The following is a 22,069-nucleotide window of genomic DNA, read 5'->3' as shown; positions in this document are numbered from 1 at the left end:
TGCACTATTCGATCAGTAAAGTATCCACATCTGTAGGTTCCGGTTAGCAGCCGCTCCTTAGCGCGGGGACACGCCGCTGTGCGTCACCAAGCGCTTTACAAAACTCCCTAAATAGAAAATAGAAAATAGGTACCAGGAAGTGGAAACACTGGAGCAATTTGGGATTTATTTTTCAAAACCTCGCAATTAACCTTGGAAGGCTTAACATATCAGTCCAACAAAATGGAGGTCCAAAAAGATCTCCTGAGCACTATGGCTTCCTCTGTTGCCGGAATTGAGCAGAAGATGAGGCTAAATAATTTTAATAGTAAGGGCACAATCTTAGCCAATATCTACATATGCAGAGTGTAGTTGTGCCCCACTAATTAACAAATTGGCTACCATTCCGGATATTTTAAAAACAATAATTGACGATGTAAAAGGGACATTTTATACTGTGGGAACTCAACCCACTAAGATTGACTGCCATTCTAAAGATACAATAAAAAGTAAAGACAATAATGTGGTTGCTAAAGAAAAAACAGTTGATATAACAAAAGACCAAGAAGTAATAAACTTATGTTCATCACAATCAACAGTGACAGACGCAGCTCCGGAAGTTCATCTAACAAAAAGAAAGAGAAAAAAACTGCGGAAAGCAAGAAACAAAGTTTCTAAAAGTACAAAAAATACAAACACATCGAGTATAGTGAGATTGAACACAGGAAATAACCACAACCAAATATCAGATTACGAAGGTGATGGTAAACAAATGTCTCCAACAAAACCTTTTTACCCTCTATTTAATAAGGATCTAATGGAGGTTCAAGCAGTTATGAAAAATAAATGTTCAAATAAGCAAGCTGATAGTATAAAAATGTCAGAGAATGGGAAAAATCAGTCCATAGAAATGCTGCAAATGGAGGAAAATAATAAACAGGAGGAAAATAAATTCACAATTGGAAACAAAAAGATCAAAGAGTGAGAGTACCAGTGGGGATGAAACGAATAGAGATTTGTTAAAAATCGGGAAGGATATTAAATTACCACAAGATCTGGGAACCGAAAAGAAGCAGTTATACAATCATCAACAATCATGGTCTCAAACTGTTAGTAATCATAATGGAAGGTTTACTGAGCATGCTCAAGGTGATAAAAGCCTGCAACAAAGGGAATTAAATAATCCAGATCAAAAGGATGGAGCGGTGCAGGTAATATTTACGCCGGAATATAAATCTAGGGGTAACAATGATATTCTGAATCGTGGAAACATATTAAAATTGTGCAATGCAGTACCCGCATTGAAGAAAATCAAATGTACAGATATAGAATCAATTGAATTCTTCACAATTAAGAACAATAATCAAGAATCGACATTAGTAACTTGGACATCATCTACTGCTTCTAGTCTTATTATGCAAGAACATAAACTCTTTCAGGACTGGGGAATAAAAATAACAACTCCCCCTCAACCTTCCTATCCTAGCCCCTTTGTTTCATCAAAATTACAAAATCATAATCAAATGAGAACTGAGAAAATAATAAGAAGTACTCAGTATTAAAAAACCCCATAGGAATGACCAACGGGCATCTTTTAAAATCATTAGAGGAAAAAAAAGGAGACCCACTACTTTACACTGTCAAATAAGGTTGGTTAACAGCAGCTCTCCATAATGTCAGGCAGGACTGACATCTATTAACTGAAGTGCCTTTAAGGGGGCCAACAATCATGAACGAAAGGGTCCGATTATGTCCTTGAAATATAAATGGAGTTCAAGCAAAGATTCAAAATAATCAACTAGCTACCCTGTGTTGTTTTCAAATCATTTGTTTACAAGAGACTTGGGCTTTAGTCCCTTTTAGATTAGAAGGGTATAAAGGCTATTACTCATTAGCTAGGAGAACTAGTAACTATGGCAGACCAAGTGGGGGTCTGGCCACTTTTATATCAACTGATCTAAAAATAGAAAGTGAAATGGACTCACAAAGTCAAAAGGATTATCTAATTGTTAAAATACGATACAAGGAACAAAATATAACTAAAACTCTTGTAATAATTAACATATACATTCATCCCGATATTAAGACACGAAGATCCATGGCGACCAATTTGATAATTATGATATTGCAGCTACTGGACAATGATACCCAACCTGAGCTCATTATTACCGGAGATTATAACATGAATATGCTATGGTTTTACGTTAGAGATGTTGATATACAAAGGCAAAATTACTTATGGTCAATTCCAAGTTTTTTATTAACAACGGTTACGAGGGAACAAAACAATGAAAAAATAGCTAAGACTCTTGTAAAAGAATTAGAAACTATAGGTCCAAGAGTGCTAAATGGTCGATTTCCTCAGGATTCACCACCTGCATGGACTTTCCAAGCTGGGGATTACAGGTCTAGAATAGATTATACCACAGCATCGTTGAATCTATTTCATAAAATCTTTTCTTACCAGATAGAGAGAACAGATATAAGCGACCATGACCAACAACTAATTGAGTTAAACCTAAATGGCCTAAGATATGAAAACCATATGACACTTCCGGGAGAAATAGCGACAGTAAACTATAAGAAACTTTATTGGTCAGATAGCATCAAAGATTCTATTACAAACACTGCGCAGGCAATTGTTGATTTTTACTTTGAACGAGATTACTCAAACGCTGTTGAAAAATGGTCTCTCTTCACCAAGGAATTAATTACCAGTCAATCTAAAAAATATGCTAACAAAGGTCAGTGGAGAAATAAACCAGCACGTTCATTGGTGAAAATTTCGTTTGAAAGCCATCAATTAAAAAAAGAACGTAACAGAATCTTGAGACTGGTAAAAAAGTTCCCAGTTAATTTAGCTTACATAGTGAAACTTAAAAGGATAAATAAAGAAGGTAGGAAAATGGTCTGGAAGGACAAAATGTAAGAAAAGCAATTGTTGTGGGCGAAAGCTCTATATGCTTGCAAAAGGAGTAATTCAGGAGACTTCTGGATTTTAGTAAACAAACTGAGTAGATCTAGAAGCAAATCTACTTCATCAACAGTGACTGAATCTGAATGGGTATCGTTTATAGATATGCATTTGAATCCTACCCCTAACATGGCTAAGAATCCTACTGATAGGGCAATAAAAGGAATAGGAGGAGAAAAGAATAACAACTCAATAGACATAACAGAAAACCAAGTATGTAAATTAATAAAGACTCAGAGATCCAATGGTGCCCAGGCCCTAATGGGATTCCTGCAGTGTTGTATAAGAAGGAATCTTCATATTGGTCAAGCTATCTAACCCCAGTTTTTAACCACGCTCTCCAATCAAAAACAGTTCCGGAGTCATGGAAGGGATCTATTATTTCTCCTATATATAAAAGTGGGAACTGGTCCCTCCCATCCAATTACAGACTAATCACGCTCCAAGATATTGGAGCTAAATTATTTGCATCGGTTCTACTTAAGGAATTAATTGACTGGGCTAATGAAAATCATTTAATTCCAAAAAAACAATCGGGTTTTGTACAAGGGCAAGGTACAACAAGAAATGTGATAACACTGGGAATCTTAATGGAAAAATATAAAATAAAAAAACAGCCATTATATTTATGTTTTGTTGATTTTAAAGCTGCCTTTGACTGTGTGAATAGGCAGGTTTTATGGAGGAAATTGGATTGTTGTGGCATTAGCTCCAGCCTTTTAAATGCAATACAATTGTTATATACCGATACTTGGACAAGAGTCCGGCTAGGGAATGGTTCAAGGCTCTCGAGGAAAATTAAAACAACTCAAGGCCTAAAGCAAGGGTATGTTTTAGCCCCATATTTATTTAACCTATTTTTATCAGATTTTACCCTTGAAATGAACAATGAATTAGCAGACTCACCAAAGCTGGCGGAGAAACAAATATCAAATTTATTATACGCTGATGACGTCGTTCTGCTAAGCCAAACAAGGATAGGGCTACAGCGATTAATAAACAAAACACCAATGTATTCAATTGAGAACAAAATGACTATAACCTAAACAAAAACAAAAGTAATGGAAGTTAGTACCAAGAAAAGGAAGGACAGTCAATACAAATAGTAGCACCAAAAGCGGGAACTAGAAAAAGTACAATGTTACAAATATCTTGGGATACTATTTGACGAGAAAGGAACCTTTACATTTCATAAAAAGGAGGTGAGGAAAAGAGCCAAAAGTCAACAAGGGGCTTTTCGTCTACTTTATAGCTCCTTGGGAGGTCCAACTTATACCCCATTAATAAAAGTAATAAAAGCGAAATTGCTCCCAAGCCTTACATACGGAAGTGAAATACTGTGTGGAATGGATTCTGCATTATTAAATAATGCTATTACAAATACATTTAAACATCTATTTCGGCTTCCACCTAATGTATCACCTGCTCAGATAAGGATAGAATTTGGCTTTTGTAATCAACAATATGCAAGAATGGGTCAGTACGTTAAGACCTGGAGACAAATTAAAACTAATATCAATAACCTAATGTGCACATTCTTGTGGAAAGAAATGCAACAAAATAAAAAACTGTCCTTCCATAAATATCTACAAAAAGTACTTGAAGAACTGTCAGTTGCTGAAATTTGGGAAATGTCCTTAACATTACAAAGTTTTAAGAAAATGATTAACAAATCAGTTAAACATTTGTCCCTTTTAAAAGATAAAGAACTGTTTATTAAGAGATCCCACGCATGGATGTTGGTCCAGGAATATACAAGTCTTAAGGTCCAACCATACTTAGAAATACCATGGTCAGTAGAAACTAAAACACCTTTATTAAAGCACGATTTGGCAACTTTCCTGGCTTAAAACATGCAGTGCCCTGGTTAAGACCATCTAAGCTATGTGCAGATTATGCAATTTATGGGATGAAAGTATTTTACATCTTGTTTGTATATGTGCAGTAATGATGGCGGAAAGAAAACGATACTTGAAAAACTGCTTCATTGACAGAGGTGTTCGTACCTGCAGACACGCCATGGTAGTCTGTTTTAGACCAACGGATATTAAAATGATTTTCCATTTTACTAAATTTCTAATACTTGTTAAAAAGAAGTTGGATACCTGTGAGTTGGTCACAGGAAATCTGGAAGTCTAAAATAGTTAAGGACAAAATTTAGGACTAAATTTATGATATCATGCATAAGTTATAGAAATATTAATTGACACTATTTATATTAAGTTCTGGAAAGATGACGGTCTGATGTAATGTTTATATATTGTATTTATGTCTATTTAAGAAAACCTTTTAGCCCTTAAATTATTTTTAAAAAACTTTTGAACTATTTTTAATTGGTGCGTTTTCTCTAAGAATGTAGTAATTGTAAGATTTTTTATTAATCATGCAAATAAAATTTACCAACTACTTATATGTGCTATACTATGAGAGCTGGAATAGTGTAATGTGCATCTAGAGTTTCTTAGGGAGAATCAGAGCACTGAACAGAAGTTTACAGATAAACGCTGTAGTTATCAGCAGTCGAGAGCAAGTGTTGCCTCGAAGGGGAAACATGCATCAACCATGGCTCCTCTTTCTTCAGACTTGGATTGGCATCAGCTTTCACAGTAGAAGGGAATACTACAGAAATAATGCCTTGTATTAACCATGTAATAGGTGAATCGTTACAAACTGAAAATATTGTTTCTTCCAATTGTTCGATGCTCTATATCGTGTATGTGGATTTGGATCTGATAGAGACTTATACTCGCAGATTCTTCACCTTGGAATATTCCCTAGGCATCAGACTGGATCTGGAAATTTTTGAGCAGTCCCATTGTGTAGTGGTAGGGAGGGTTGTTTGTCTTTGGCATCATCCTCACCAGAAGTGACATGCGCAGTGCCTATTTAGGCAGCACCCCAGCATGCTGAACTCAGTTCCTTCTTTTCCGCACCATAACACAAATCGATTGAGCTCCCCTCAGTAATTTTTTTCACTTGGATTTTATGCCATGCTTTGCCTTTGGGTTTAAAGGGTATTGATGCTCACTGCGTAAGGGATTAACATGTGCAATAGAGGGTTTATCCCACCCCACTTGGTTTCTGTATGAGGCCGGGTTCCTGTTTAACATCCCATCCACTGGTGTAAATTTCCTTGATATCTTCGGGTACTATGTGAGAAAAAGCTACCCTAATTACTTACTCTAAACCTCCCCCACTCCCCCGGGTGCTTCACTAATAAAGTAATTTTCAGCTAGTATGATATCAAAAACCTCGAACGCGGAGAGAAGACTGCTTTAATGATGCATTGTATATCCCCTTCAATCTGTATCTTTAGAAAATAAACTCTTATCAGGAGGATTTAAATGCTTATCTGGACTCTCAACTAGTATCAGCCACCAGAAACCTTTGGAGAATTGCCCGTTGTCTTATTTTTCTAGAGTATCCGTAGCTATTTCTGCATGTTTTTCCTACTACTTTCTTCTTTCTAACTGGAGTCTCAGGGCCCAACCCTTTCTCTTCCCTCTTTACATTGACTTCAGTCTCTCGTCTTGTTCCACTTTTCCTGCTATACTCTTCTTTTCTTCAGCACTGGGACAGACTCACTCTCTCTGCTTGTTTATCATCAATGACCTGAGAAGAACATTTAGAACGGCTGTCAGAATGCTGATCCTGTTCCGACTTTTTAATCTTATTGCGGCACCTCAAATTATAACCATCCCTACAAACTTCTCGAAATACAGGAGGTCCAGTCCGTCTTTGCTCTCCCTCCCTCTGTTTCTTTCTACCTTCTGTTGTAGATTTTTCCTTAATGGAACCTTCACTGTCACTGACTGCATTACCCATCGTCCGTCCTCCCTGTCTCAGTATTAGCATACATGAGGAGTCTGCTTCCAACAGGTCACTACTAAAGTAAACCCAACAAAATTTGAAATTTCAGTCCTATCTCTACGTTGACTGACCTTGTTGTAAAAGTACCTCCCTTTCCTCTCAAATCTCCTGATAATTGTTCCCTGTCGACCTTTAAATGGTATGACAGATAAGTAAACCTTTTGTTGTAGTACGTTGTGCATGTTTTCTTTGAATGCATTTCTTATGTACTTACTGCCCTGTTCATCACGTTGTGACAGTTACTCCCAAGTCTCAGTTCTCGCGGTGCTGGGGTAGGGAAAAGTCTTGGTATGGGGAGGTAGTCTTGCAGATACCAGCATGTGGTGGTGCTCCCACTCTGGTCATGTGCTGTTCCTGTTCAAGCGACCGGATATTCGATTGCCTCATTTTTGTCTGGCTCAAGCATCTCGAGTAACAAGAGTTGATAGCCAGGCAACTGCATATAAACAGGATGTATTCCTTCTTCTGTTCACGGCTGGGACTTGCTGCCTGTTGTTGGAAGGTCTCATTGTTTCAGTCTTACAGCTTTTACAGTTTGTTCTATAGGTGTTATTTTACTTCAGTTACTATGGAACACGTGAAGGAAACCAGCAAGGTAACAACCCTGAGCCTCCTATGGATGAGGAGGTATAACAGATCTCTAGAGGGACTCTGCAGCTATTAAGCAGACAGTCGACCCTGCTTTGAATGAACCAGCTGTAAAAAGGGCTAGGGCAGACTTGGATGGGGAACAGGAGTCTGACCACAAAAAGAGCTACATTCAAGGTTCGCAATTGTAGAAAGTGTTGGTATATTCAAAATGTGTTGGAATTTAAACAGAACCAGCAGAAGCAAGAGTAGCTTTATACACAGTGTTGCTCCTCTACAGTTGACAACCTTCCATTTCATGATGTCTTTAGAGACATTGTCATGAAATAATGGAAAGACATGGATATATCCTATATTCCTCATTTTCTGGGAAAAGATATCCAATTGACCACTTTGAGGAACAGTACCCACATATTCCAAATGTCAGTGCTCTCCAGTCATATTTGAAGGGTTTCATCTGGTCATCAGAACAGACAATCAGTAGCAAGTTGTTAACCGAATCATCAGGCGGGCAGAAGGAGTTGGGGACTTAACGACCTGGCCACTAAAAACTTTTCCTGAGCAGTAGATCATCTGTTGGCTGTGAGTACAGTTTACGTTCAGAGCAAGGTGAATTTTCAGGCACATGCTTTGAGTCGCAGTTTGCCTTCCATTTCTCTTTTTCATTTACAACAGATACAACAGTTTGGTTTGGGCCCCCAAAGATAGACCTGTTTGCCTTCCAGAAGCAATGCTCCCTCTCTTTTTCTCGGATGCTTGGTGTCCTTTTGCAGTCAATGTTGTGGCCTCAACATCTACTGTATACTTTCCCTCCAATTCTCCTCCCATTAAAGGTGCTGCAGAAGATTCAGGAGGAGAAGCTTCAGGTGATGATAGTGGCTCCATTCTGGCCATGACGTCGATGGTATCGCTTGATCTTGGAGATGGCAGTAGAAGTTCAGTTTCATCTCCCTTTCATCCCCCTCCTGCCCCTTCAGTTTTCCATCCTCGACTTTCAGGTTCTCAAGAGGCTGAACTTGCCAGCTTGGAAATGGAGAGGTTATGTTTGGAAAAGTTGAGGTCCTCACATCAGGTGGCCTTGGATATAGAAAACTCCAGAAGATCATTTACATTGAAATCTTACAAGTAACATTAGGGTTCTTTTAAATATTGGTGTTCTGGGAAATCGGTGGCCCCAGATTCCATTAATCGTTTTAAGTCCTTGACGTCTTGAAAGAGGGTTTTGACAAGGACCAAGCTCCTGCTACCCTCAGTGCTTAGTGGTTAGCAATACAGGCGTTCAGAAGTCCATCTCAGGATTTCTCATGATTCTTACACTAGTAGCTTTCCTTCTTAAGAGTTTTAGACTCAGGAGCCAGCCATTCACAAATATGGGTCCAACCTGTGGTTTGGTGATAGTGATTAATGGGCCTTCTGTTGACTCAGCTTGAACCACAGAAAGATGCTACTTTACAGCACTTATTTCTGAACGATTACATCTGCCAGAAGACCGAGGGAGTTATCTGACCTTTTGATTACGTTCCCTTCTTTGAGGTTTTTCCCATACAGGGTTGTACTTCAAGTAGATCCCAAATTCATTCCTAAGTGTAGTCGAGATATCAGTTTTCGAAGGAAGAGTGCTTCGGTTTTTCCATCTTCTTTGAGATCAGAATTGTTAATATAATCCCAAAGACACAACCTTTTAATCTGTCTAATTCCTGGTTTGTTTCATACGGAGCAGTCAACAAATGGGAAAAGGTGCCTGCTCCTACTTTAAGTAGGTGGGTGAAAGGAATTTTTTACTCAGGCTTACAGGTCTTCTCTGAGTGACCCTTTTCAGCCTCCTGGACTGAGGCAGGTGGTGATTCACTTCTTGAGATTTTTAGGGCAGAAACCTGGGAACATCCTCAGACATTTATTTCTAATTATTGAATGGATTTATCGAATTCCACAGTCAAGAAATTGGTTTATGTTGTTTTGGATACCGCAATGGAGTGATTGTACGAGTCAAGTAAAGTTTCTTGGTGTGCCCTATGAGTTAGTTAGTGCATTTTATTGGTTTGATATATCCTCAGATATGTTAAAACTGGGACAGGAAGGACGTTTGATGGCTAATGGACTACATAATCCAAGATGGCAGCCTTGGATGCAGAATGGAGCTGGATGCCTTTGTCTCACAGAAGAGGGAATTACAGCTCAAGTCACTCTGCCTTGTCCTTCACCACACTGGCAGTGAGTGTGGTGACAAATATGAGGTTCTTTCTGAGTTTTATGGAACAATTCAGCGAGACATGGAAGAAAACGTATCACTGTGGGTGCCAAACCCGCATTTACTGGGCGGAATTGAAAATATGTGGTGTGGTATTACTTAACCTGTAATCAAGGCCTTAGAGGTTTAGTGCGTCAAGTGGCATTTTGTGAGCACTCTCTAAGGGCCAGAGGCATCACTTAAAATAATATTAAACAATTAATAGTACAAGAGAGTAATATTATAAGGGAAGGTGACTTATAGTCTTTCATGAGCATCATTGAGGGTGTCCATCCAGTTCCCGGAGGGGCCATTTATACTAATTCAGAGCTATTGCGTCACTGGTGGTGTCATGCGGCTTTGGTGACCATCATCCACTAGCATTAGGTGTTATTAAATAGTTCAAGCGTGCCATCTGGTTGCTGGAAGGAGGATGTTCTATTGAATATTTTTAATAGCCTGATAACGAATGAGTCGGGCAAAGAGTAATCTCAGCCAGATATAGCCCTCCTGACTCCGTGCCCCTTCATTTTCCTGCACCTACAATGTATGTTTGCGGTACAGATTGCGTTTGTAAATTTGGTCCCTTGCATTAAACTGGAGCTATAACAGTTCAAAAGCGTAAGGTTTTTCTTTGGAAAGTTGCACAGGTGTGGCCTCGGTTGCAAGGTGGGTAGAATCCTCCTCTGGAAGCCCCCATATTCCCCTATACCTTCAGATTGATCCATATACCTCTTGAGAGCCCAACCCTCCCCTTGCCTCGATGAAGGATATAGGAGGCCCCATTCTCTTCTCATTGGTTGGACCTGCACAGCTTCTGATCCTACGTCATCTGTACAGTGAAGCTTAGACCAAAGTCAGAAGCCGGCTGTACTGGTGCCTTGCACAGGACTTGTGAGGGCACTCTAAATACCTGGCCCAATCCTGGGAGGATTGCAGCCCCTGGGGTCTCCCAGCTGTTTTTTTCGCACAGACCTCTGTCCAAGGACATCTTAAGTATTTCAGAGGCCATCGGCAAAGCAGATTTTGGGGGCACCAATTCAGACCAGCTTTGAATTTATGATCCAGTTTCAGCTTTTATGTCCACTTTGGCCAGGTTATTGACAGTGCACAGGCAAACTCGTCCATATTTTAAATGTGTTTTTATCTAATACTCAGAAATAGTGGTGGTTACTTTCAGTATTACAATTCCGCAGCAGCTAACTAATATTATTGTAAATAATATCTGTGACCGCACCCATTTCTCATATGTGAAGTTCAGTTTTAATCCAAAATTATTGTTTTATGAATGTTACATGGTGTTGAAAAACATAAGCATTTCTCAGCAACATGTCTGGAATAGGCTCTCATAAATCTCCCACATTAAAAATAAACGAAAGGAAAACGTTATTTAAAACAATCTGTGAAATAATTATTTAAAGGCATCAGAGAAAGACAGAGATGGCTCTATCAGGATGCTCCTGAACGGCTGAGGCCCTGGGCCTGGCCCTATTTGCCCATGCCTTAGAGTGTCTCTGCCATCTGGCGCAAGCAAACGGACACAGGTATTGTTCAAATGGGAGCTCGAAATTTGCTCTAAGGATACCAGTCCTTAATGTACATTGGATCTCCTGGTCGAATATCTTACTCTCGGGCTCTCTGGCCCCTCCGTGGATGCTCCCCCTTTGATTGGTAGCCTTCTTCTTCTGCAGTGCTTGGTGGTCGTCAATGGGGGGAGGTCACTATCACTCAACCCATGATGGCATGTCCTGGGGCCTGTTGGTAGTGGAATGTGGTGTCTGGCAGGACTCCTGTAAATAGGCGTATATGGCCCATTCAAGTGTTTGTTAGATAGCATGAAATACGCAAACTACTTTCTTAAACATACACATGAACCTATCGGCATCCCCATTGCTTAGGGCCACAGTGCGATCACCTTCTTATGTTTAGTGTTCCAAGAGTGTACATATGTTGCAAATTCCTGGCTGAGAAAGGGTGGAACATTTTTTGTCCTGAGTTCTTTCAACAACTCTGTCTGGACCTCATCTTCTCGAGCTCTGGCAGGGTCTCACTGGCTGTCTGAGATGTCACAATTTCCACCTCAGGGTATTTGGTGTAATCATCTATTAGGACCATGGTGTACCGCGCAAAGGGGAGGCAGCCAAAATTGAGGCTGGCACATGTCCACAATTGTTGACAGCTATGTTCTGTAAGCACAGGCACTGGTGGGTCAAGGGGACCAGCTACTTTGCACCATTGTCACAAATGTATGATAGTCACTACCATCTCGTCCATGAGTGGGAACCATACCTTGCTTGGGAGGCAATTTTTGGTTTTCCTCACCCCATTAAGGCCGGTGCGTGTCAGATGCACCATGTGCACTATGAGGCAGTAGGCATCCTTTGGCGTTAGTCACTAGTTCTTGGCTTAGCTGGTGGAGTGAGCCTAGTATCTGACAGAGACTTGTAGCCGTAGATTCCTTAACCTAAGATTATCCCCAGGCGTCAGACTGGATCTGAAAAATCTTCATGAACAGTATCTGTACGCACTAGTAGGGGTCGCTGTTCAGATTTGCATAGCATTGTCCTAGCTGGAAGTGACGTGTGTGTGTGTCTATATAAGTGCCACCCAAACATGCTGACCTCACTTCTTTTCTTTCCACGCCAGTCAGGACAGATCCGGATGGAGCTACCCTCAGTCGTTTTTTGACTCTCTTTTCAACTTTTTGTCAACGTTTTTTTAGACTGATCTCCTGGTGTGGGAGGGATGTCAACAAGGAAGGCTGGATGTCACAAACAAATGTTTGAGATGACCCTCACCTTGTTTGTCTCTGGTGCCTTGAGTGTGACCACAGTGCCAAAACCTGCGTTGATTGTTGTGCCATGCACCCAAAGGCTTTGAGGGAGCGATCCCCCATGCTCCTTCCTGCTCAACATGCTATGCCACGATGGTCTTGATCCCAGTCAACAAGAAGGTCCTGGCATTGGTCACGGAGCCATCAATCTTTTTCACAGTCAAAGTCGTATTGTTCTGGTAAGTCGCACAAAAAGAAGAGTAAGAAGTTGAAAAAATCATCAACTTCGCCCTGTCCATCGAAGTCAACCGACGACACACAGGAGCATTTACACTCAAGGCCTGACTTCACGGTTGACCCTGAACCTAGGCTGTCTCAGCGCCTGCAGAGTTTCTTGGAGCCAGATCGACCCCCGCCCAACTTCGTGAACTTTATGAATCCATGCACCTCATTATCGGGCTACCAATACCCGCTTAAGCCCTCCGGCTGCATCATCCCCATTATAATCCCCAAATCCAACCCAGACCCATAGGGGCATCGTCCAACATTGACTCTGGTGTGGCTGGAGCCATGTCATCCAGGCCGGGGCCTGAGCCTTATTCATATGAGCTAGGACTCGACATCGCCATAGCCATCCCGGATGGCTACAAGATCACCCAAAAGGACCGCGTCAACCAAATCGGAGGACGAATCGCCATCGTCTACAGGAACACCATCAGTATCACGACCAACTCCGAAGATGCCCTCACCACCGCCAAACACCTACACTTCCAGATCCACACCGACCCCAAGACCACCCTCAGAGGAACCCTCATCTACAGACCCCCGGGCCCACGCACACAATTCAGTGAAGCCATCGCCAACTTCATCAGCCCACATGCCCTCGCCTCATCAGACTACATCCTCATAGGGGACCTGAACTTCCACCTGGAGAACAACAATGACAAAAACACCACCACCACCCTGCTCGACAACCTCGCCAACCTCGGACTCAAGCAATTGGTGGACACCCCCACCCACTACGCCGGCCACACGCTTGACCCCATCTTCTCTGCCAGCAGCCACGTTGCCTTCAGCCACTCCACCGGACTACACTGGACCGACCACAGCTGCATCTACTTCACCTTTAAGAAGACCACATCCCACCAACAGATCCCCAGTAGATGCTGGAGCAAAGTCACCGCAGACCAGCTAACCACATAACTGAGCCAGAACCCACCAATCAACACTACTGACACCAACGATGCAGCCCGCAATCTCACACAGTGGATCGTCAACTGCGCCGACACCCTTGCACCACTGAAGAACCCTCCAGGCAAGCCCGGCAACAGGAAAACAACATGGTTCACTGACGACCTCAAAGAATCGAAGAAATCCTACCGAACCCTCGAGAAAACCTGGCGCCGCGAACAGCCGACAGAAAACATGACAGCCCTCAAGAACGCCACCCGCAAACACCACCAGCTGATCTGCACCACCAAAAAGACATTGTTCAAAGAACGGCTGGACAACAACACACACAACAGCAAGGAACTCTTCAGCATCGTAAAAGAGCTCTCCATCCCAGCGCCAGCAGCAACGACATCGAACCGTCGCAAGGCCTCTGCAACTCCTTCGCCACGTTCTTTTACCACAAGATCGCCGATATCCACGACAGCTTCGGTGCCCAGACTGCGCCCCCAGCCACCAAACCAACGCCCCCTACAACCACCCTCAGCGCTTGGACTCCCATCAGCACCGAAGACACCGCCCACGCTATGAACACCATCCACTCCGGCTCTCCTTCCGACCCATGCCCTCACCACATCTTCAACAAAGCCGACACCATCATCGCTCCCCACCTACGGAACGCCATAAACAACTCCCTCGCGTCCACCACCTTCCCAGAGAGCTGGAAGCACGCAGAGATCAACGCCCTACTGAAGAAACCCACAGCGGACCCTAAAGACCTCAAAAACTTCGCCCCATCTCTCTTCTTCCCTTCCCTGCAAAAGTTATCGAGAAGATCGTCAATAACAGCTGACCGCATTCCTCGAGGCCAATGGATCCCTCGACCCATCCCAGTCCGGATTTTGAGCCAACCACAGCACCGAGACCGCCCTCATCACAGCCACCGACGACATCAGGACCCTGCTTGACAACGGGGAAACAACCGCCCTCATCCTCCTAGACCTCTCAGCCGCCTTTGATACAGTCTGCCATCGTACCCTAATAACCCGCCTCCACAACGCCGGGATCCAAGGTAAAGCCCTGGACTGGATCACCTCGTTCCTCTCCGACAGAACCCAGAGAGTCCGCCTCCCTCCATTCCACTCCGCGGCCAACGAGATCATCTGCGGCGTACCCCAAGGCTCATCGCTCAGCCCAACCCTCTTCAATATCTACATGAGCCCCCTCGCCACCATTGCATGCGAACACAACCTCAACATCGTCTCATACGCCGACGACACCCAGCTGATACTCTCCCTCACCAAAGACCCAGCCACCGCCAAACTCAACCTCCAGGAAGGAATGAAAAACATCGCGGAATGGATGAAATTGAACTCAGACAAGACAGAGGTCCTCATCCTCGGACCATCCCCATCCGCCTGGGACGACTCCTGGTGGCCCACAGCACTGGGCACCGCACTGACAGCCACCCACCGCACCGACACCCACTGACCACGCCCGCAACCTGGGATTCATCCTGGATCCTCTCTCACGATGACCAAGCAAGTCAACGCTATCTCATCCTCATGCTTCAACACCCTGCGCATGCTCCGTAAGATCTTCCGGTGGATCCCTACTGGAACTAGAAAGACGGTCACCCAGGCCCTCGTCACAAGCCGACTAGACTACGGAAACGCCCTATACGCAGGAACCACAGTCAAACTCCAGTAAAGACGCCAACGCATACAAAACGCATCCGCATGACTCATCCTCAACATCCCCCGCCACAGCCACATATCAGCCCACCTGAGAGACCTGCACTGGCTCCCCGTCAACAAATGGATCACGTTCAGGCTCCTCACCCACGCACACAAAGCACTCCACGGCATAGGTCCCAAATACCTCAACAACCGCCTCACGTTCTACACTCCAACACGCAAACTCTGCTCTGCCAGCCTCGCCCTCGCCACCGTACCACGGATCCGCAGAGCCACCGCCGGAGGAAGATCATTCTCCTACCTGGTGGCCTAGACGTGGAACTCCCTCCCCGCCCACCTACGACTGACCCAGGACCACCTCACATTCAGGAAACACCTCAAGACCTGGCTCTTCGAACAGTAGCGGCACCCCCTCCTCCCCCAGCACCTTGAGACCCCTACTGGTGAGTAGCGCGCTCTACAAATGTATTGATTGATTGATTGATTGACTTGGAGAAGAATGGCCGGACCCACAGGGCCCTTATGAATACCAGCCCCTGTACCCCATTGTGGATTGGTGTGAGGAATTGGCGAATGCCAGTCGACTGGACACCTCTCGAGATACTCGCTTAGTCTCTCCACCTACCGTTACTATGGAGGATGGAGCCTCCTTTGCTCTGGTGTTTAAGAGGGCGGTCAAAGTCCTGGATCTTCAGCTATGCTCTGTGGCTGTCAAGACTAACGTCTTGACAGAGGTGCTTCAGCCGGTAGTCACCCCCAAAGAACCTCCTCTCTGTTAATGAAGCTTTCACAGACATCCTGCTTGGGGCCTGGTTCAAGCCCTGCACACGGGCTCCTGTGAACAGGATAATTGCCCGCCACCATTGCCCCACTCAATGGGAACCCAATTTCCTCACCCAGCACTCTACCCTGGAGAGCTTAGTGCTCCAAGCCTCCACTTCCTGAGTAAATCCTGGTGCATTCCCTACCAGTACCACACCACTGGATAGGGAATTCAAAAGGATGGACACATTAAGCAAGAAAATGTCTGCCTCCACCAGCCTGGCACTGCGATCCATGAACACCACATGCATTTTCGGCCGTTACTTTGTGATCCTGTTTCACAGGTGCTGTCTATGGTCCCAGATGAGGCCCAAGCCATACTCTATCAAGTTATGGCTGATGGGAAGGACACAGCTAAGTTCACAATCTGTAATGGGCTTGAAATGACCGACTTGTTAGGCAGAGCAGTTTCTTCATGTGTGGCATGATGGCTGGCAAAGGATGACTGGCTTTTCGGTGCATGTCCAGGCTCCAATCTCTTTGAAAACAAAGCTTTAACCAGTGCTGGAGTGCTTTAAGGAAAGCAGAGCTATGGACAGGTCCTTGGGCATTTTCATGACCCCTCGCCAACCCCAGTCTGCCTTTTGCTTCCTTCGTGACCACAAAGGGGCTTCCAGCTGTTTCTCTACATGACCAGCAACCACAATACACAAGCTTTCCGGGCCTGGCTTGGCCAAGGACACGGTACTCATAGAGCATGTAGGTCATCAGCCAGAGGTCGGGCCAGTCCACCACTCCCCCGGTAGCTGCAGTTTCCAAGCCCCTTTACTTTACACTTCAACCATCATGGACAATCAGGGGGAGGCACGATACTCCGTCAACAGCACCACTGGAGATCGATAACATCTAACCGCTGGGTTCTCCAGATTGTCCAAAGGTGCTACTCCCTCCCCTTCATCACCACCCCTCCACCCATGCCACCCACCTGCGACAGGCTGATGGAGGCCTATCTCTCCTTACTCCACCAGGAAGTGACAGCTCTCTTGGCCAAGGGAGCAATAGAGAGGGTTCAAGCTTCACAAGAAGGTTGTGTTCCTATTCTAGAACCGTACCTTCTCAATTTCTTCGTGAAAAAGGAGAAATCCAAAATGCTTGCTCAAGTTCTGTCTGCCCTCAATACGGGAGACTGAATGGTAGCGTTGGACTTGCAGGACCTATATTCCATATTCCCATTCTGCTCCCCACAGGTGTTACCTGCAGTTCACGGTGGGCCATGAGTACTTTCAGTTTGCCGTGCTCCCTTTTGGGCTTACCAGCAGGTATCCACCAACATGATCTAAGTAGTTGAAGCTCATCTGTGGAGATCAGGGGTGCCAGTATTACCCTATATCAACGACTGGTTATTGAAGGCGGACTTCCCCCAGGCAGTCGTCTCCCACCGCCAGCCTATGTCCGACTTAATATATTCACTGGAGGTCAATATTAACATGCTGAAGTCACACCTGACTCCCTCTCGAATGCTCCCTTTCATAGGAGCTGTTCGGGACACAGTGCGGTTTCGGGCTTATCCTTCTAAATAGCAAGTCCAAGATATTCAGGCTATGATACTGATATTTCAGCCTTTATCCTGAGTTTCAGTGAGACTGACTCTGAGGCTGCTGGGCCTCATGGCCTCCTGCATCCTGCTTGTGACACATGCTTGCATATGCAGGCTCTGCAGTGGGACCTGACGTTCCAGTGGTACAGCAGCAGGGGAATCTGTCTGACATGGTCCAGCTCTCAAAGGGTACTGAAAAAGATCTGCAGTGGTGGTTAACGAACCGTGAATGGGTCCTTGGCAGACCCCTCTCCCTTCCCCAACCAGATCTGACAGTAGTGACAGATGCGTCACTCCTGGGCTGAGGCAGCCATCTAGGATAGGTGGAGATCAGAGGCCTCACGTCTCTGGCAGAGTACAAGCTCTATATGAACCTGTTGGAGCTTCGGTCAATTTGTTTGGCACTGAAAGCCATTCATCCTTCGATCACTTTGCACTGAAAGTCTTTTATCCTTCGATCAAGGGTAGACTAGTGCAGGTGTTCACGGATAACACCACTGCCATGTGGTATTGCGCCAATCAGGGCAGGGTGGGGTCGCTGACCCTCTGTCAAGAGGCCATGCGTCGCTCGACATGGCTGGAACCTCAGGGCATTTCCTCGGTGGTTCAACAACTGGCAGTTCTCTACAAGCCAGGGCGAAGATGCCTAGCGTATCATGAGTGGTGTCTTCTACCGGATGTGGTGCAAGGTCTTTTTCAGTGGTGGGGAGAGCCTTGGTTAGATCTGTTCGCCACTGCAGAGAACATACAATGTCAGCAGTTTTGCACGCTGGAGTTTCCAAGGCGGCTCTCGCTCTGAGACGCTTTTGATCTCAAGTTGAGCTCAACTCTCCTGTATGCCTTTCTGCCCATGAGTTTGGAAAAGAACGGGGCCCCTGTATACAATATAAGATTGCCTTTCTACAAAGAAATATACAATTGAAAAAATGAATGCCTAAGGCAAGGCGATAATCAGTTGCTAATGTGGGCGAAAAAAACAAAAATAGGTGATATAAACACCAAATAAACAGATGATATTCAAAAAATGTATATTAAATCATTTATTGTATAAAAATATTGATATATATTTTTTGTTAACATTGTTTATATATATTGAAAATACATTGGTTATTGTTTGATGATAATTATGTACATTAGGAACAAAATTGTGTGTATGCATAACACTATTTCAGAATGCAAAAAATGTCAATGTTAGTTATTTATAAGAAATCATTGTTGTTACTCATGTATCTTGAACAGCCAACACCCAGTGACAAAGCCAATCATACTGACAGTCTTTGGGTGTATGTCAGTTGTTGTGTCATGTATCTGGGTAAAGTTACATCTCAGAGAAAAACCAAAATACTGGTCAGGTGGCACACTATGGAAATCACAGAAACTTATTTCACATGTACTTTTATAGGAACCCCCACTTTTTCCATCTCACTTAAGGACCTGTCTGCCCGTATTTTTATGTGACTGGTTTCAGCCAGCATCTGTGGGTGCTTCTCGAAGTCTGGTTAGAGCATATCTTTCCAAAGTTATTGCTGCATGCAGTGCAAGACAATGGGCAAGCATACATTTTAAAGGGCTATAGTTGTCATGCTGTACAATTTACACATTACAGTAACTGTTGAACATATTAATGCAGGAAGATATGGGGCTGTTTTTAATGTGTTTAGGACTATAAGTTTTCACTGCTTTATAAGCCTTGCTTTCTCGCTACATTAATTTGCCAATCTATTTTTAATTTCTTTCTTGGTAGAGGGACTCACCCTGGACCCCAGGTTTGTCCATTGAACGTATTCACATCATTTGCTATATAAAAGTTATGCCTGACGTTTACGCCTCACCACTTTCAAATGTCACCAGACGCCACTGGGATAGACCCATTTCAAGTACTGGTGATGAAGGGAAGGGATGGCAGCTAACCCGGCTTTGTCACTTGTGGTGAAGGGAGGGTATATGGGCTGGCCCAGCTCTGGTACTGGTGTTGATGGGAAGGAACATGTGCAGATCTGTCTTTTACACAGTTTATGTGTTTGAAAAAGGTAGCCAGCTTTGGCAATGGTGTTAAATGGCCAAACGACCTGAAGAAACATTTTTGCGACCCACTGTGTGACACAGAAGCCTCATTTTTGGCTTTCCCCGTTGGTTTCAGATTCTGCGACTGTACAACGTGATGCAGGTGGAGAACAACACCTGCCAACAACTGAAGTTGGAGATCGAGCTGACCGAAGATCTCCGGGAACCGGGTAAATGATGCTGTTCCCCGGTGCAGACTGAGAAGACACCACTCTCCACTAGGCCACTAACACAAGTGTAGGGAAGTGCTAGAAACACACTCCAGTGATGCAAATTTCTAGACTGAATATTCAGCAGCCTGACTGTGCACCAGTTGTGCCAGTTCTGTGGTGGAGTGGTCATCTGTTTCACATTTAGGAGACACTACAATGGTGAATGGTCAGTGTAATGAACTTGCAGTCAGACCTAAGAGAGAGTCTATCAGCATGTGGGAGCCTCTATTCCTAGACAGAATTGTGTGGCTCCTATATTCTGATTATTGGCCCTTGACACCCCAGTCTGGTGTTAGGAGCTGCTTTGTAGTGACCTTTAAAGTGATGGTTCATAATCTCTGCCCAGAAATGCAATAGTCTTTGTATGACTTTAGTTAGGTCCTCAATACGAGTGAAATGTTTACTTGTAAGATGTATGGCAGTTCCAGTAACCAGACATATCTTAATTGGGAGTTTGATACTATAACCCCACTCTTGCAGTTTTTTGTGGGCAAGTCAAACCCGATAGTTACTGGGAAATGCATATTTTGGCACGTTAAGCATCAAAATATGCACGCGAGTCCCTATTATTAGGGACAAACAATAAAATAGGTATTTTTTGGTTCCGATAAATTCCAACTCAAGGAGCAGGATTTTTTAAGGTGCTATAAATGTCAGCTCAAAGTGCCGACCACTCAGAATGAAAGATGAATGAGAACCATAATGTATATAGCATCTTCCTTCACTTATAATTTCTACTTATTTTCCCTTCGCCCTCTTTTTCCTTCACGGTTCTCGCTGGAAATGGGCAGGAAATGTAAATACAAAGACACTGATTTCACAAAATTTGGTTGCTTATATCACAGAGTAATCACTTATCCTAGGCAGATCTCGCATAGCTGAGCTACTCGTCAGAATATGGAGAGCTTAAAATGACTGACGGTGATCCACCAAATATTGTTTCAGAAATCTCGAGAGAGAAATATTGTGTCAAAATATTGTAATGACAAAAATATTGTGTGACAGAATACTGAAGGTACAAATATTGTTTTATAAATGTAGTCTTAATCTAGTTGTACATAAGGGTTTTTGTAAATTATTTTGTTGATTTTGATTAGATTTTGTTATATAAGTTAATATGTTTAATTATTTTGAGTATAGCTTTGTATTTTTTGATTTGGCAATATATTTTAAGTTTATTTTATTTTATTTAAATTACATTTATGGTTAATATTTTTAAAATGTACTTTTAAAATTTACTATACATATACACACATGCACATATATATGTGTGTGTGTGTTTATGTGTTGATTTAATTCTTCTCATTTTAGGTTTTGCTAAAGTAAATCTGTGCTTTTCGAAGTTCAACATTTCCATTTTGGTGCTTGCGCTGAAGTAGGAATAGTAGTTATGATCCCTCCAAAGTCCAACACTTTCCCAACTGTTGCTTACCTTGGAATGGGAATAGATAATCTGACCCCTCCAAAGTCAAAAACTTTCTTACTGTCGCTTATGTTGGAATGGGAACACTAAGTCTAATTTATTTGTCAGAGGTTTTTTAATGTAATATACTTTTGTGGTTTAATGTTAAAAGTTTGTTTAGTGGTAAATATTTTTGTTACATATTTTTGTAGTATTTTTATAAATAATTTCTGTTTTAATATCATTTAATATCCAGTCTATTGTTTATTTTTAGTATCTTGTGTTATAAATATAGTTCATTATGAGTAGTATTTTTCTTGCTTTTTATGTTTGAAATTATATCTGATAGAGACATCTAGCCGCAGATTACTTACCTTTGAATTCTCCACAGGCACCAGTCTGGATCCGAAAAAGTTTCAGCAGTACCTCTGCGTGCCGGGGGAATGCGCCTTATGGCTCCGCAGTGACGGCGTCTCCGGATATGACGTCAGTAGAGCCATATAAGTGCCCTCCGGTGCGTGGACATCAGTTTCTTCTTTTCTGCGCTGTAACGCGGTTCCGGAGAAGCGGTTTCCTCAGGTCGTTTTATTTTACAGACCTACTCTGGCACCTGGTGTTGGTGGGACAGTGTGCCTTGACTGATGTCGACAGGTTTTAAACCTTGTGGGTCTTGTAACAAACAGATGTGGGTGACGGACCCGCATACAATTTGTATGTGGTGTTTAAGTGAACACAATGACACAGGGGATTGTGG

General features: G+C 43.3%; 1 protein-coding gene across 1 annotated transcript in view; it reads left to right on the top strand.

The window, feature by feature from the left end:
* The window catches only part of LOC146869372 (complement C4-like), a 536,657-nt gene that overhangs the window by 440,723 nt on the left and 73,865 nt on the right, over positions 1-22,069 (top strand). Inside the window, exon 32 of the mRNA XM_085599650.1 lies at positions 19,778-19,871. Within this exon, the coding sequence (XP_085455776.1) occupies positions 19,778-19,871 (94 nt within the window). The remainder of the gene's footprint in view (positions 1-19,777; positions 19,872-22,069) is intronic.

The sequence above is a fragment of the Triturus cristatus genome, chromosome 1_1 (genome assembly GCF_964204655.1).
Source record: "Triturus cristatus chromosome 1_1, aTriCri1.1, whole genome shotgun sequence".
NCBI classification, from domain to species: domain Eukaryota; kingdom Metazoa; phylum Chordata; class Amphibia; order Caudata; family Salamandridae; genus Triturus; species Triturus cristatus.
This window is presented reverse-complemented; position numbering and strand designations above follow the sequence as displayed.